The following is a 16,924-nucleotide window of genomic DNA, read 5'->3' on the forward strand; positions in this document are numbered from 1 at the left end:
TGGGAACTACTGTCAGCCATACAAAATTGGGAGAGGAGAAGCAGGAGAGGGATATCATTTATTATTATTATTATTATTATTATTATTATTATTATTATTATTATTGACAAAATAGCTATGTATACATATGATATTTTAATTTCTGAAACCACAGCATTTGATATATTGTACTCTATCGTTATACACTATCCAGCATACCATTATTACCACCTGCTTGTTTCTGCTTCTATTATTCTTTTTTTTTTAGCTCCAATTAGCATCTAGGACACTTTAGTTGCATAATGGTTTACTGGTGTATAATATACAATAGGTATAAAACACTGTTCACTCTATTAGACACTTCTACCAACAGCTGCTTTACATTGTGAGTGAAAAGTCAGAGACAGAATCTTTAAATCTGTTGCTGCACAGTTTGTTGCAAATCTGCAAATTCTTCATCAGTGCCCATGGGATGCTGCCTACTTGATGCTGAATACAGGACGCTGCCCACATGATGCTGGTTGATGGAGCATTTCCTGTCCAGTAGTGACAATGAGGTGTTTAAATTCTCCAGAGGCACTACTTTGTCGGATCCACTCATACCAACACAGCTCTTAACACCACTATGTCAGTGTCACTGTAGTGTTGTGAATAACCAACAAGCCACATAATAGCTGCTCTGTGGTGGTCCTAAATTGTATGCTATACAGTGCAGCTGTGTCATTCTCATCTGTAATATTTTCAGCACCCTGTTGACAGTGAAGATGCAGAATTACTTCTAATATCATTATTATATATTAGCTATGCCTATGACACAAATAGCCTTCCCCCTGCTGAGTGGTGATAAGAAGCACTGTCTATCTGTAATATGAAGTATAGAGCATTACAGTACAAAGAACAGGTGTGATCTAACAATCAAACACTTTAATAATCAGATGCACCCTTTGACCAGCCTCTACCAGTGCAAAGCCATGATTGATAATGTGCTCTTTATTTCATATGGAACATAACCAAAACTGTATATCGTAAGTTTTAACTTTATATAATAAGTAAATAATGATTCCTATGATAGCTAATCAATAATTCTGGAGATATTTACCAGTCTAAAATAAATTTATAAAATCTACACACTCTGGCAACTAGTTTAACAAATTTAAATGTAAGGATTAATGCAGTGAAATAATGGCTTACTCTGCTGGTGAGTGGGACAGATTAATGTATAATGTATTGTGATATACAGGACAGAGCCAATTGATCTTTTGGAAACAGCAAATTGTTGTATGCAATTATTTGCTTATTGTATAAAATAAAGGAGAAATGGCACACGTGATGAAAAAGAAGAGCAAGAGTTCCCTCTGTTACACAGAATGAGTTACCAGCCTCATAAACCACAAGTTAGCAGCATGCCATATAAGAAAAACAATAAAATCACACACTTTTAAGTTCACATGATTCCTTATGTATTACTTTATTTACAATGTTAAACCAAAAATGAATGAGAAAGTGTTTCCAAACTTTTGGCTGGTACTGTATATATAGCCTATTTTTTGTGATATCTGTGCATTACACTACAGCATGTGTAGTGCTGTAGCCAAGGCTACGTGGTGGAACTACTCACAAGATATGCGTAAATTTAGCGCAACATCGGCGTTATATGCGTATTTCACGTGGCACACAGTGCTTCTTGAACAAAAAAGTAGGGGGGTTGGCGTACAAGAGCACATGTGGGCGGGGTTGGATGTGGGCGGAGTTGGATGTCCAACTCCGCCTTCCTACAGGCTGCAGCGAGACGTACTTGGGTAGAGCCGCTGTGATTTTATCCCGATGACCGAGCGCTCAGATTTTGGGTGGTGGCTGTTTGTATAGCTGGAAGTCGACAAGTGCTGTGGAATGCGGTTTGTTAGATCGGGTTTTCGAGTCTTTTTCAGGTCGTAGTTTGAACTTTCTAGTTTTTTTGTTGCTTCTCCGTTTTCCCGGCGCGGAGATAAACCCGTTAAACCGGGTGAAGGAGCTGCTTTATTTGCTGATCCACAGCACCGCTCCTTTACTCCACTGCTCCTAAAGCTGACTCGCTCAGTAGCCAAGTCCGAGCGAGAGGACACCCTTCACAAATGCAGGCCATAAAGTGTGTGGTCGTCGGCGACGGGTGAGTCTGTGTCTCTCGCTCTTCGGTTTTAAAGTCTGAGAGCTGTCTTATCATCTTCTGGTTTCCATTAATTAACACATTAAACCTCTATCGGCGGTTACTTTACCCTGCATTACCGACGCTAGGCTAGCCGTGTTAGCTTAGCTTAGCTCTTTAGCTCGCTAGGTTAGCTTATAAAGCTAGCGTACGCATTTCTTTGTCACCGTCTTTCCAACAGTAATACTTCGCTTTATTATGGCGATAGTTACAAAAACCGTATAGTAAATGAATACTGTTATATTTAACATTTGCTCTGGAGTGTTTCGATTAATATTGACAAAATAGAAAAGCGCATAAACTTTCTAACAAACGGAGTAGCTAACTCGAGCGGTTACCAAACTGTTTCTCTTACCAAAGCGGACGGACCGCTGATAAGCTAGCTAGCTGTAGCTAACTGTAGCTAGGTAACGTTAACTTAGCTAAATTAAGCTAAGCTAACTGGCTGACTTTTTTAACCATATCACAAACACTGTGTGAATAAGTAGTTAGCTTAGCTTAGCTATCTACACATTAAACGATTTCTACAAGACTACAACCCGTTACAACACAAGAAAACAAAAGCAAACGTTTTTCTTGGGGTTTTACTTCATCTAGCTAACCTAAATGTTATCTAGCTAGGTTAGCTAATGTTGTGTCTGTCCAAGTTACTTTCCGCATTCCTTTATCCTCCTTTAGCCGTGATTTAACCACCCTAACGGAGGAGTCAAACACAGCACAGTTACTGTTAGCTAGGTTGGCTAGTAAATACTTTGATCATTTTCTATTCTTAAAATTAGACAAACAGTATGGAAAACCGCGTTACCATCTAACTTTTATAAGTTAATACAAACAACTTTTTGTTACTTATTCATAGTAACGTTAGTGTAATGCTGTGAAATTCTAATTACAGGTAACGTTATCAGCTACGAACTTTTTATTTGTAACCAAATCTATAAACTCATTTTGACTAGTCATTTTACCAGGACAACATATCCTAAATGTTATTTTGACTACTCGTAGTTCCCATTAATCTACGTCGAATTTACTCCCTCTTGTGTATATAATTAGCTAATTTTTTAGTGAAAGCTTAAAAAGAAGACATCTAAAAAATCCAGCTCAAGACCAGCTGATCACCAAGAAAAAACCTCATACCCTATGCTGGTCAAAAGCTAGTTAACGAGGAATATATGTTTATTGTTTTATTCTTTATTCATTTCTGACTAAAATGTGTTTACATATTCATCAATGAATTCCGACCAGTACAAACGCTCAAACTTAAGATATCTATTGTAGCTTTGGCTAGTTGTAAAACACGTTTAGGATGTATTCAGTTTTATGTGGTTATAATACAATTGAGTGTATCTAAAATCTAATTAAAATTGTAATATTTATACAGTTGTACTAGTCAGAATTACAGTGATCATACAGAGAAGAGCAAACAGTTGATCTCTAAAATTAGTTTCTGCTAGTTAAAACTTTACTACACTAGTTTTATTAGGTCTATACTGTGAGGTTTTAAGCAAATTTGCTTATTTGTTGAGCAAACTGAAGCTCCAAGAAAGGAACTGCAATTAAATTACATGCATATAAAAACGTTAATGTTATGTTAAACATTTAATAAAAAAAATACATTAATGATTTTACTTGTGGTTCCCAACAGGTTTTTGTTTTTTACTGTTACTCTACACTAAATTTTAGATGAATTATCTAAATGGTCTTTAAAGAAAACCAGGCTAATCTTGCATTGAATGTGTACAAGTAAAAAAAGGCTGTTATTGCAGGTATGTCAGATACAAACAGAATAAAAGTTTTAAAACTGTGACCTGAAAATTCTTAGTAGAGCTAGGCAATATTATAATAAAGTACGATCTTAAATTTTTTTCAAATATATGATCCATTCACGATTACTTTTAACCTCGTAGGGCAGATTCTTAGCTGAGAGTTTTTTCAAGATTTAGTCCATGAATTCTGTTTGCATTTGTATCAGTCTCTGAAACGAAGAAAAAAAAATTGCAAGTGAACATAAACTGATGCTTGTTATTGATGGTTGACTTCTCTATTTTTGTGTTTGTTTTATACAGAGCCGTCGGAAAAACATGCCTCCTGATCAGCTACACCACCAATGCTTTCCCCGGGGAGTACATCCCCACAGTGTATGTGGACAAAATCTGCTGATAAAATGACCAGGCATTCCAGTTTTGTGTAATGCATCTGTTTTGATATGTGTTCCTGAACAATTTTGTGCATTTTACAGATTTGATAATTATTCTGCAAATGTGATGGTCGATGGGAAACCAGTGAATCTGGGGCTATGGGATACAGCAGGACAGGAGGACTATGACAGACTCAGACCGCTCTCCTATCCTCAAACGGTACAATGATGATCATAACTATGTACAGTAAATAGTTGGAAAGGGCAAGTTGGCAGTGTGTTTTTGAAATTCGTTTAATTATAAATCAGTACTTATAATGGGAGCTATTATGAAAAGAACATTTGGTTAAAACTATATATTGTTTCCAAACTACAAAAAGGCATGTTTTTTTTTTTTTTTTTTTTTGTATAGTCATCCAACTTTTTTTTAACAGACCTTCTAATTTTAAGCAAGGCTTCAGTATCTACTGTGCTATTGCTGATTGCTATAAAAATCTGTACACAGTACATAAAGTAGCCTATTGTCTCATAACCACTACGCATTTGGACACTGAAATTGAATGGCTTCTCTGTTTGCTATCAACTCTGTTTGGTGTCTGTTTCTATTTATATACCAGTTAAACAAGTGCATAAGTGATAAAGCAGAAAAGACAACAAATAAGAAAAGGAAGTTTAGTTGTTTATTTATGTGAAGTAATGTTTCTAAATGTTTTATATTGATCATATTTTACATATTTCAAGATAATAACCTGGTTGTTTTTGTTTTATTTCTTTTTTTGATAGGATGTGTTTTTGATTTGCTTCTCACTTGTGAGCCCTGCCTCGTTTGAGAATGTTCGTGCCAAGGTAAGAAAATTCCTCCATGAAACAGTAGTAGGTACCGAAGGGACAGTTTGGTGCTTATGTTATTTAGATACGCCAACCAACGCTTGACTTAGAAGTTTTTAAGCAGAGAAATAATCAAAAAGTTATTGAGTCTAAACTGGGTTACACTGTTGCATGGGCTTTTTTTAACTCAAATTTAAGTTAAAATAGTTAAAATTGAAACTGTTAGATTACCTAATCTGCACAACAAATCAGTATGTCCTGTCTAAGCTAGTATTATTTTAATTCAGTGGAGGGGAAAACAGTATAAGATAGTAAGTATTTAGTTATTTACAGAAAATATTTTGTACACAGACTACAAAAAATGTTTTATTGATTACAACTTAAAGCATTAAGATATTTACTTTTTTTTAAGAATCTATCGTGAATAGACAGTTAATTTAACTAAACACAGCCAGAGCATCAGTCTCATAATTAACACCCCTGGACTTCACCTATACCTGTGTTCTGTTGGAAAGAAACCTTTAACATTATTAATAATTTTTCTAAGTTTGAACTTGCCAACATGTGATGCAACAGGTGATTTTATAAAACCGAGCTCTTTGGCTATGAAAGAAAGTTCAAATAAAGTGCTGACCATTAGCGGAAAAAAGTCTAAACAAAGCTAAAAATAAAAGAGGAAGATCCTGAAATAATCTGTCTGGATTTCTGGTTCATTGCATAAAGCTGTTCCAAAAAAGCTTCCAAAGAATGCACAAAGAGCAAGTTCTTGGAGCTAAAAACAAATTGCAGAATATAGTGGGGTTTCTTAGTCTCTGCACAAAGTCTTGTCTCATTTGTGCCAGCAAACATTTATTTATAGGACCAAGAAATTATATTATTTTGTGTCTGTCTCTGTAACTGTTGTAGACAACAGTTTTGTCCTACTAAGCTTATTAATGATAGCATATTTATTTTATTCATTTAAATGCTGTGGAGAATTGGGTATAAATAATTAAAACTGTGGTGGTTTGTGGCCAACATTTACATACAATGAAATTGCTCAATAAAATTCATGTTTTGTGACAGTATTTCTTCTTAACTGGAGATAACATGCATTAGTCATTAGTGGTAAAATCTATTTATCTGACAGGTGCCCATGTGTGCTTATAAAAAGCAATTTCATGCTATTTTATAAAACTCTGATGGAATGATTGCATTAACTGTATTAGCGGAGAGCCACAAGTGCTGATATTTACATACTACGATCTGAAAGAAATTCTGTCAGCTTCCATTATTATCAGGGCTTTTATCAGTTATACATAACATAAAAAATCAGCAATAGACATTTGGAAGTCTAGTATTGTAATTCAGTTAGTTGTAAGTTGCCAGTTCTGTCCAAAGGACCTAATGATTAAGTTTGTCTAACACAGTTGTACAATAATTGATCAGTCACATTTTTTTGCCAACAGTGGTATCCTGAGGTCAGACATCACTGCCCCAATACCCCAATCATTCTTGTTGGGACCAAGCTTGATTTAAGAGACGACAAGGACACTATTGAGAAGCTGAAAGAGAAGAAGCTCACTCCCATCACGTACCCTCAAGGCCTTGCTATGGCTAAGGAAATCGGTTAGTAGTGGTCCTGCAAGATTGTCTACTACATTTGTTTTATTTATTTATTTATATATAGGGCTGTAAAAGCTGCTTAAAATGAGCCTTGCAATTGTTGTAGCATATAATGATGAAATACAGGCAGTCCCCCCCCCCTTCACTTCTTTGACTGCAACACTGTTTAAACTGAATTTGTGAATCCCTGCTGTCCTACCACACTGATTTGTTAGGTTAGACTAGTTTGCATATTGTTGAACTTTGGGATATCAGTATCACTGTGGCTGATATTGTCCTGATATAGTGCACTCTGCAGAATTCATTTACATTGGATTAAATCTGACTGTTCTGTTTGTCGTGCAGGAGCTGTAAAGTATCTGGAGTGCTCAGCCTTAACTCAGCGTGGCCTTAAGACAGTGTTTGACGAAGCCATCCGTGCAGTACTGTGCCCACCGCCAGTCAAGAAGAGGAAGAGGAAGTGTTTGCTGCTCTGAAGTGACCAAGCACGAATACATACATCAGCTGCAATCTGAGCTCACCTGAGAAGAGGAGTCAGGAACGGTGGGGAGTATGTGTAAGGGGCACGAGGGAAGACTCTGTGATGAATCATACCCATACAAATATGTCTCTCTCACTCATGTATTGCAATTAGACTTACTTCTGTATAACTGACTCTATCTTAGGCTACTCCTGGAGGCTCCGTACTCGTCTCCAGGAGATGGTGGATGGCTTTTCCTAGTTAATGTCCCCTCACACTAAGAAATTCCTGCTGCCTTCTAATAATGTACTTTTTCATGTTTATGTAAACTTAAACAAAACACTCCTTTCTTTATTTTCTTCCCTCCATGTCACAACATATATTTTGTTCTTTTTGCTTTTATTACTTTCTTTTTTTTCTTCTTTTTTTTTTCATAGAAAATGAAGAATTGCCAAAACCTAAACCTACCTGTAATGGCTTTTACTTTAAAAAGGGCACACTAAACTTGAAACCCTTAGGCAACAACTAATTCCTAGAACTCTTGAAGAAAGACACTTACATGGACAGTACAGTAGTTTCTGACAGTTATTAATTTTGTGTTTGTTTTGAATTTAGTATGTGTGGTCAGGCACTTGCTTTACCAATATTAAGCCAGCAAAACACATATTTGTTGTTTTACTGCTGTCTGGGCACAAATTTGGCTCATGTCATCATATATTTAGTCAGAGAGCCATTATCAGAGTTAGAAGTTTTTATTAATCTACCACAGTATTGTACAAAGACTGTACTTCATTTGATTACAGCAATATCCTCTATAATCCTATAAAATCAGAGGCAAATCAACACTGCATATATTTAGGGAGTAAGAAATGTGTCCATCAGTTAAGCAGCCAAGAATCTCAGATCATCAAATGAAATGGAAATAATACTCACAGAACACATTTGAAGTCTATTCTGTAGGTGGATAAATAATGAAGTAATCAAGTTTGTTTCCCAATGCAATTTTTACAAAAATAAATCTCATCTTACTCTGTGACTGTATCAGCTTTAACTGTTTTAACTATTTAACAGTATTGTGTATTAACCATTACCTATAGCAGGGGTCGGCAACCTTTGACACATGGAGTGCCAACTTTAACATTTCTAGTCAATGAGTGTGCCACTATCAACAATAATAAATAATAAAAAAACACACACAAACTAAGGGAATATGTTCTACAAATTTGGATTTTTTTTACATAGAAAATGTGCTTTAAAAATAAAATTATTATTATAATTTTTTTTTTTTTTTGTGTAATCAGAATAACAGTGAGTCCAGCTCTGAATTAACGTGGCTTTATAGATAAGCGTAACTTGCACTGAATGAATGCCTTGCCTACCAGCGAGTGTGATCCCTGTCCTTGCTTTGGGGGTTGTAGTTTGTCACTTTTAATCGTAAACATGACTCGAAATTGTCCGTCGTCAAACAGCTGCGGATAGGGCTGAGCACACTTTTCATGTGCGAAAATACCTGCTCACACAGGTAGGTTGAGCCGAACACTGACACAAGGCCAATGCAATGCTCTTGAGACAGCCGAACTTTTCTGGTGCAGATGTCCAGCGTGCCCACAGTGGCGAGCTCTTCAGCTGCATCTTCACGTCCTGTCCATCCATCCAGTTGATCAGAGCTGCGATACACAAAACCATAGCCTTCCATCCAGGAGGGCTGAAATGCCCTAGCTTTGTTTTTTTAAGCCGGAGGCTCTATCATCTCTTGTAACGCTATTAGGTGGGCTAACTGACTTTGATTAGGCTAAATTTAAATATGGGTCTGTGGGAAAGTGGGTGGGAGCTGAGTGCAGAGCGTTGAGGAGCAAATTCGATTGGAGGATTGTGCTGTCAGTCTGATTTTTTTTTTTGCTGATGCTGGTCCAGCGTGTCGCGTGCCAGTGATTATGCCTTGGCGTGCCAGCAGTGGCACGCGTGCCATAGGTTGCCGACCCCTGACCTATAGTAACATTTTACCTGTAGTTAAATGTTCTTTCGTATCCCATGTCTCTTAAGTCCTTTAAGTGATTTGAGGTACTATAAAAGTGTTAAACAATACTGATCTTCAGTCTCAAGCATGAGTGCTCATTATTGTAGTCAGTCGTATGGGCTGGTTAATGATTATCCAGTTATGTTTCATTCTCTTCTATTATAGAAGTCAAAGTTCATTCTCAGGAGAATATAACTACAAAAGAAAGGCAAGTGATTCATCTTCAGATGTGAATAGTGTCTTCTTCACTGCTGGCTCTTCCACTTGTCGAAAACAAGTTTAGCTGATACCGCATCTTGTATCCCCATGCCTGCAGTGCAGAAAAGCAAAAAACAATTACATGCCAGATCTTAAGGCCTTCACACATGCAAGAGATTTTGTAGCACAACTATGATGACAGGCTTAACCTTAGTCCACAAAGCTCATATCAGCCTTACACCTAATTACTTATTAAGCAAGTTCACTGTTGCAGCGTGGTCTAGTCTTGATCATTTGGTGTAAAGTGGAAATAATATAACGGTTGTTTTAACGCACACCTTGATGTTCTGATAATCAACTATGTTTAAATATCATAAAGTGGGCTAAGGCCAGCTGTGATGTGGACATTGAGAATTGCTCTCTCAAGCACAAGAGAGGAAGCAGCAAAAAATCCTGTCTATAATCCTGTCTATCCCCCCTTGGCAGTTGTTGCTTTTTCTGTTTCTGTTTTGAGTTTTAAGGGCATCAGCAGATTCTTTTTAAATTTTCACCAGGATCACGATGGGAAATAATATCAAAATAAATGTAGTTGCAAACTAGTCTTGCAAAGACTGACCACACAAGATTCTCAGTCTTTGCAAAATCACAGTCTGTGACTAATTCCAGCTTTACACCAAGCTTAAGCCATTTCAAACAGATAAATGTCAGAGATGTGGCACCCTCCTGTCATCTTGACAGTTTGGTTAAAAAAGGTCAGAGTTGGGGTGGGAATCTCAGGGCATTTCATGAGGCAGTGTCACAATATATACTCACAATATCACATGTACTTGTTATAATTGTTCGTGCCATCTGTGTTACTGATGAGAATAACATACTCTTGAATTGGCAAATACTTCTTCTTGATTATATTGCAGAGGTTTTTAATTTGGTAAAATCAAAGAAACTCTTTATTTAAGTGGTCTCTTATTTTTTTCCGAAGCTGTATATGATATTGTCCCTGACTCCTAGTCAGGATGACTAGTCTTTTTCTTGACTTGTTCTGATACAATCAGCCATATTATGTATTACAAGTTTTTACCTTTGCTTTAAGCAAATTGAAGTAAACCAATAGATAAACACTCTGCAACCCCCACACACCCCAGTCACCATTTTTTTTTCTTGTTCCAAACAAACTACTGTGCACACAGCTGTAACCAAAAGATGCTCCTGTTTGTGCTCATTTGTTCAACAGTAGTTCATAAACTTGCACCAGGAGCATAATGGAAAATAAAACCTCAAAAGCAATCTAGTCGCAGCCTTGCAAATAATGACCTTGCAGACAGATTGTCTTTAGTTGTGATTGAGTCTTTTCTAAGTCTTCAAGTGTATGGTTAGCATTAGAAGGATAACATATATATCCTACAAGTATTTTCACCATCTGGAAAAAGCTTAACCTTGTGAACATCTTGGCTTTAAATAGACTAAAAGAAAACACGCACAGTTCCTTTTTGTCTCGAGGGAAAGGAACCAGACAAATATCAAGACTATCAAAGAGCAAACACTGCTGAGAACTGCAGCACGCTCTTTCTTACCACAGGAATTCAGACTGTTTGTGGGAATTTTCCTTTAGATTTTCTTAATTGTACGTGATTCTCATCTTAAATCTTATGGTTAAAAAAAACGAAACAAAACTTACCCAGAGATTTAAACACGGTCGTCTTCTCACAGAAGGCAGGCGCTGTTCCATTTATAACCTCCCCAATTTCTGCAAAAACTTTAGCCTGAGAAAAAAAATAGAATAGAAAATAAAAATCGAATCACAGCAGTTACATTTAGACCACTGATTTAATGTTTAATAAAACAATGTCCAAAGCAAACACCAGACCTCCATGTTTAAAACCAAGTGAATATTTTGTGCTAGTGCTTCTTTAGATAATTCTACTGTGATTGAACACGAATGGGAAAATAAAGGTATAGTAATAAACTTTTAATGTATTGTTCGTTTAAAACGCATTAAAAAAAACAAGGTAGCGAATCTGTGGTGTTGGATAATGTTTCACATAAATATGTGACTTAAGTTTAATGATGCACTGTGAAGGTTTCGTGATTAATCACAACTAAAACATACCCCAGACAGAATAATGTCGCCAGACTCTGTGTCAGCTCCTTCTCTGCTGTCCACATAGATCACAGCGTCTCTCATCAAATCGTCATCCAGTTCCCTCCAGTTCGGTCGGCATGCCCCCACCGCTGCATTTACAAATGTAGAAATTTACATTGTTAAATTGTTTCATTATGGTGTAACTGTATGTAAATTAATCTTAAATCTCTTTTTTTTAACAATACTATTGTAGCTAACAAGCAGTAGAAGATTACACGCCAGCCTTTTTGTACGTCAAGTAATCTTTAAAAGTAATCTTGCTGATGTGCTTTTTCTGACACTATGACACTGTCTTCTTTACAAACAACTACTGTTTTTAATTGTACATTCTTTTAAGTTCTTACTGAAAAACTCCATGAGCAGGTCTATTTTCAAAGACTTTACTTGACACTGCTTCAGTGTGTGATCACACTGGGTTTTCCAAATAATGTAGTAACCTACATATCACTCTTCTTCCCTGAACAGGGAGGATTTCCCCCATCCATTTGCTCTATGCAAACAAGTGTGGGGTGTGTTAGCTGTGGTATCAGAACAAGTAGTTACTGTTCTGCTACTAAGCTCATTGTCCGACGATGCATTAACCGCACAAAGCTTTTGCTTGTCATGTTTTGGTCCACATCCAAGTGTGATTACCAGATCCACACTTGCCCAAACAAATCACATTAGTGTACAAGTGAAGTATATTTTTAATCCTGTTAAATTGCACTGAAAATTACTGAATAGCCCTAACATATTAACCACTGTTTACATTATTAAAACACAACAAATTCCTCAAGATATAAAAAGTGATATTTGTGGAGAACTTCCAGATTAATCGCTTGCTTCTGTAGGACAGTGGTTTCTTTAACACTAGGACTAAAACCCAGTTGTATATTCAGTGGGCCCAAGCTTTTCTCAGGGTTCAGCTACATTTGTCCCCCAGAGTCCACTCACTCGTTCCTTACCTGCAACATGAGCACCAGGCTTAACCCAGTTCCCAAAAAGTACAGGTTCACTTGAGCTGGTGACAGTGATGATTACGTCGGCTCCATTAACGGCTTCTTTAACAGATGAACACACTGTGACGGGACCCTTGACACTGGCAGCAAATCGTGTTGCCGACTCCATTCTCCTGCTCCACACACGGACCTGAAGAAGACACAGCAACTAGGATTGTCACAATAGAAGAATTTAGACTTTAAATGAAGGGAAAGAAGGATGTAATTACAGTGCTTGATGACAGCTTATCAGTCATTAATTAAGTTATCTGATGGAAATTGTCAGATTTCTTAAAGTTCCTTAAAGGGCTGTTGGAAATACAATTCGTATCATGATGCAGCAGTTGTGATTCAATATATCGCAAAATTGAAAAAAAAACTTTTTATTCAATTATGACAGTGGGTTCTTTTGACAGTATATAACAATTATCTAATAGTCAGAATTATCAATAACACAGATTTAACCACTTCCTCCTTACATGTAAACTAATAATTATAAAATAAATGAAGACCTATCAGGGCGGGATTAGTTTTTTCAGGGGGACATATGTGAATACTATTTCACACTTCAACTCAGTGATAAAACAGGAGGACCAGTGAGTTTTTAGGCTTTCTCGGTCCCATGACATTGCGTTCAGTAGCTCCTCCATTTCCACTCGCTGTTGTGTTTACATGTATCCCTGTGGAAACTCACGCCCAAAGTGTAATTACGGTGCGTAGCATGGGACAAATAGCTATTTTATTAAACGCGAGGTAACGAAACTCAGAGACGTGAGTCCGGAAGGGACTAAGATTACTGGAGGACCACGAAGTTCAGTGAAAAACAGTAGGTAATTTAGTCTGTAATTTTCTCAGAGGACGTCTGAGAAAAACACATACATGGTTGTTCCAGACGGGAATAAAATCCCAGAGAAATAAAAGAGAAAATTACCCCAGGACCCCCTAAGAAACTAGTCTTGTCCAGATAGGGCTTAATATTGGGTTTTTAAAATTAATACAGTATTGCAAAACAAAATATCGCAATACTTGCATATATAGATATTTTCTTACACCTCTATTGGCCAAGCAGGCATAAGTCTTCAGTGGTACCTTTATAACCTATGTGTATTCTTTTCTTCAATCTCTGTCTGCATTACCTCTTTAAATGAAAAGAGCAGTGTGAAGACTTCATAATGGCTCAGAGCCTGGTGTCCAGAGCCTAGGATGCACAGTATGTCTAACTGAGCTGGCTTTAAAAGCTTAAAAAAAAAGTGGAAACATAAGAGTAAATAATGTTATTGCTGCTTCACATTACACAATCATGATGTATTATTATAAACCCATAAGAGAGTGTTAAGGGACTTACTTTAGCAGATATGGCTGATACAGCCGCTGTCCTCTTATGCGTGATGTCTAATCCATCCATAACCTGCCGTAAAAGCAACAGCAACACTGAATTGAGTAACTACTGTACATCAGTACAGTACATCAGGACATTTTCATGGTCATATAAACCCAGTGGTCACTAGGCTACAAATCAGGAACCTGAAGAGCATGACTGCTAATAGAATAAGTTTTAGATTATCTGATAGACGTGCTGGGAGTTTTGCTTTACCCCATATCTACTAATCTTTAATCTATGCTTATCATGAGCTTTATGAGCTTTATGCAAACAAGCAAGCCAACACTGAATAACATCAAAGTAAAAAACATAAAAGACACTGAACAATATTTTTATATTGCACCTTTTACTGCATTTGCAACTCTACAAACTAGTGGCGGGCAATATGGCCCTGAAATAATATCAACAATATTCTAGAGATGACTGAAAAATATTGAAACAAAATTTAATAATATAGAACTGCAACAAAATAAATGTTAATATATATTTACAGCGGCCTAAGCTCTGCCACTATGATCAGGTGTTCGAATCCTGTTCATGTAGCTTGCCATCAGTTACCAGAGCCCTGAGAGAGCACAATTGGCCTTGCTCTCTCTGGGTGGGTAGATGAAGCTCTCTCCCTACATCACCCCAAAGGGTGATGTCTGCAGTGCAAGGCATCTGTGAGCTGATGTTTTGGAACAGAGTCACTGCGCTTTCCTCCAAGCACACTGTGATGCTACTCGGCAATGATGCATCAGCAGCAGTTCAAAAAGAGGTGGTGGCTGACTTCACATGTATCGGAGGACGCATGTGCTAGTCTTCACCCTCCTGGTGTAAAGGCATCACTAGTTATAGGGGGAGTCTTAATAAGTGGTTTGGGTAATTGGCCGTATAAATTGGGGAAAAATGGATATTTACATATGTCAAAAAAAATCTATAAACCTTTGCCTACTTTGTAAACAACAGTAGCTTACAAAGACTGATTTTGTATATTGTATGAAATGTTACATTTTACAAAGAAAACAAAAATTATGTAACCAAAAATACCACACAACTGTGTAACAGTAAATAGTAAAACAAATAAAACATAGACTGTTATAGACAGAATACAGCTATTTGTTTCGATGATGCTATTACTGTGTTCATTCTAATATCGGACACCCCTACTATACATGTTGTTCTTCCCTGAAATGCTAATTGAGATGGATGTAGTCCTCAAAAAGATATTTCAGATGTGTGCAATCACTAAGCACTTTATTAGTAATATTGCACTAATACTACTCCTTCTCTTGTTCTCAAAAAAAATCAGTTCCTTATGCCATGGATTCCACAAGATGTTGGCCATGCTGAAATGATCACATTACACAGTGATTTTTAAACAATTGAATGAAAGAGTAGGTGCACAAGTTCCTAATAAAGTGCCCTGAGGATGTATGTCCTTTGGAACTCAGCATGTCTTTTACGGGTGTGTTGTCAGGGCTCCTTAAATTGGACTTTGCCCTCTAATTGTACACATTCTCTTTTACAATCTGAATTCTGACAGTTCAATTAGAACGCAGCAATAGTACAATAGTATGTGTTTTTCTTTGGTTGGAAAGCTAAAATGCAAGGTATATAAATTGTTACATTTGTTTTTAAAGTTATACCAGAGTGTGTAGTCTTTCTGTAAGTTATACATATGTACTGTATATCAGCATCTGCCGATATATACATGTGTAAAATCAGATATTGTCATGGGCCCAGAATTCCCACATTGATGCATCCCTACATTTGACTAAAAAGGCCACATGTGATGTTTAATATACAGCTCTGGAAAAAATTAATAGACCACTTCAGTTTCTGAATCAGTTTCTCTGATTTTGCTATTAATAGGTATATGTTTGGGTAAAATAAACATTGTTGTTTTATTCTATAAACTACGGACAACATTTCTCTTAAATTCCAAATAAAAATATTGTCATATAGAGCATTTATTTGCAGAAAATGAGAAATGGCGGAAATAATGAAAAGATGCAGATCTTTCAGACATCAAATAATGCAAAGAAAACATTTTCATATTCATAACGTTTGAGAGTTCAGGAATTAATATTTGGTGGAATAACCCTGGTTTATAATCACAGCTTTCATGCATCTTGGCATGTTCTCCTCCACCAGTCTTATACGCTGCTTTTGGATAACTTTATGCCAAATTTAGGGCACTCCTATAAGTGAGACCGGGCTCCCTGTATGTAAACTCCCTTTTACAATCCTGGCGAGTCTAAATTACAGTAAAATATTTAAACTCACCGCTGTAACGTTTCCATACTCAGGGTCAAAGAGCAGCACACTGGCCTGAGTTGATGGTAAACTAGATCCAGCTTCACGCCTGTAGAAGGTCAACATCTTCGTACACAGAATGCCTTCATTCGGCATGTAAGAAGGCATCAGCCCCAGGAACCTGTGAACAGAAGATCTGGTTAATACAGGCTCTGGTTAATAGAGCGGTTCTCCTGATAAATAAAGCTCTGAGGGCTCAGGTTATGCTCTAGTACCCGCTGTGGTTCTGTAAGGGCATCACTGATCTGACCGGCTGCAGGAGCTCAGAGCTCCGGCGGAGCGAGAACTTCCCCAGAGCCTCCTCCAGCCGCGGTATCAGCTCCTCATAGCGGAGCAGTCCGGCCACCACACCGTCGCTCAGGAACACCGGCTGCCGAGACATTTCCCCAGCCTGCCCCGGTTCACTCCCTGCAGTCTGGAAAGGCTGTTCCAGCTCTGTTTACGAACTCCTTCATGTGTGTGAAGGTGAGCAGGGAGTTCCTGAAGTACCGTGCGGGGTCTCACCGGGTCACATGAACAGCCTCAGCCAATAGCTGAATCCGCTCATATTACTGTAAAATAAAAGCTGCGTCCCAAACCGAGTCGTAGCACTGCCTCCACAGAAAGTTCACTCAATAGTGTACTAGATTTATAGTAGCTAATTAAATCGGTCGTTCACAGTCACGCGAGTTAAAGGCCTCATTCCATCGTTTTTTTTTCATTTATTTTAAAATGTCTAGTTATGG

At 37.3% G+C, this 16,924-nt stretch overlaps 2 protein-coding genes across 3 annotated transcripts; one reads left to right on the forward strand and one right to left on the reverse strand.

Annotated features, from left to right (window-relative positions):
• The first annotated feature begins 1,779 nt into the window (after nt 1–1,779).
• rac1a (Rac family small GTPase 1a) lies at nt 1,780–8,221 on the forward strand. Its single transcript, XM_007251290.4, has 6 exons — nt 1,780–2,125; nt 4,225–4,296; nt 4,398–4,515; nt 5,079–5,141; nt 6,572–6,731; nt 7,074–8,221. The coding sequence occupies exons 1-6, from the start codon at nt 2,091–2,093 to the stop codon at nt 7,202–7,204; spliced, it is 579 nt and encodes a 192-aa protein (XP_007251352.1). The 5' UTR covers nt 1,780–2,090; the 3' UTR covers nt 7,205–8,221.
• crym (crystallin, mu) lies at nt 7,596–16,701 on the reverse strand. Of its 2 annotated transcripts, XM_049464344.1 has the most exons (9): nt 16,415–16,699; nt 16,170–16,320; nt 13,866–13,928; nt 13,657–13,758; nt 12,488–12,671; nt 11,511–11,632; nt 11,079–11,163; nt 9,176–9,515; nt 7,596–8,279 (listed from the first exon to the last, which is right to left on the reverse strand). In XM_049464344.1, the coding sequence occupies exons 1-8, from the start codon at nt 16,579–16,581 to the stop codon at nt 9,451–9,453; spliced, it is 939 nt and encodes a 312-aa protein (XP_049320301.1). In that variant the 5' UTR covers nt 16,582–16,699; the 3' UTR covers nt 7,596–8,279; nt 9,176–9,450. The 2 variants fall into 2 exon arrangements, with proteins under 2 accessions (XP_049320301.1, XP_049320303.1); XM_049464346.1 differs by lacking the exon at nt 13,657–13,758 and having other exon boundaries at nt 16,415–16,701.
• Between the last annotated feature and the right edge of the window lie 223 nt (nt 16,702–16,924).

The sequence above is a fragment of the Astyanax mexicanus genome, chromosome 15 (genome assembly GCF_023375975.1).
Source record: "Astyanax mexicanus isolate ESR-SI-001 chromosome 15, AstMex3_surface, whole genome shotgun sequence".
Classification (NCBI taxonomy): Eukaryota; Metazoa; Chordata; class Actinopteri; order Characiformes; family Acestrorhamphidae; genus Astyanax; species Astyanax mexicanus.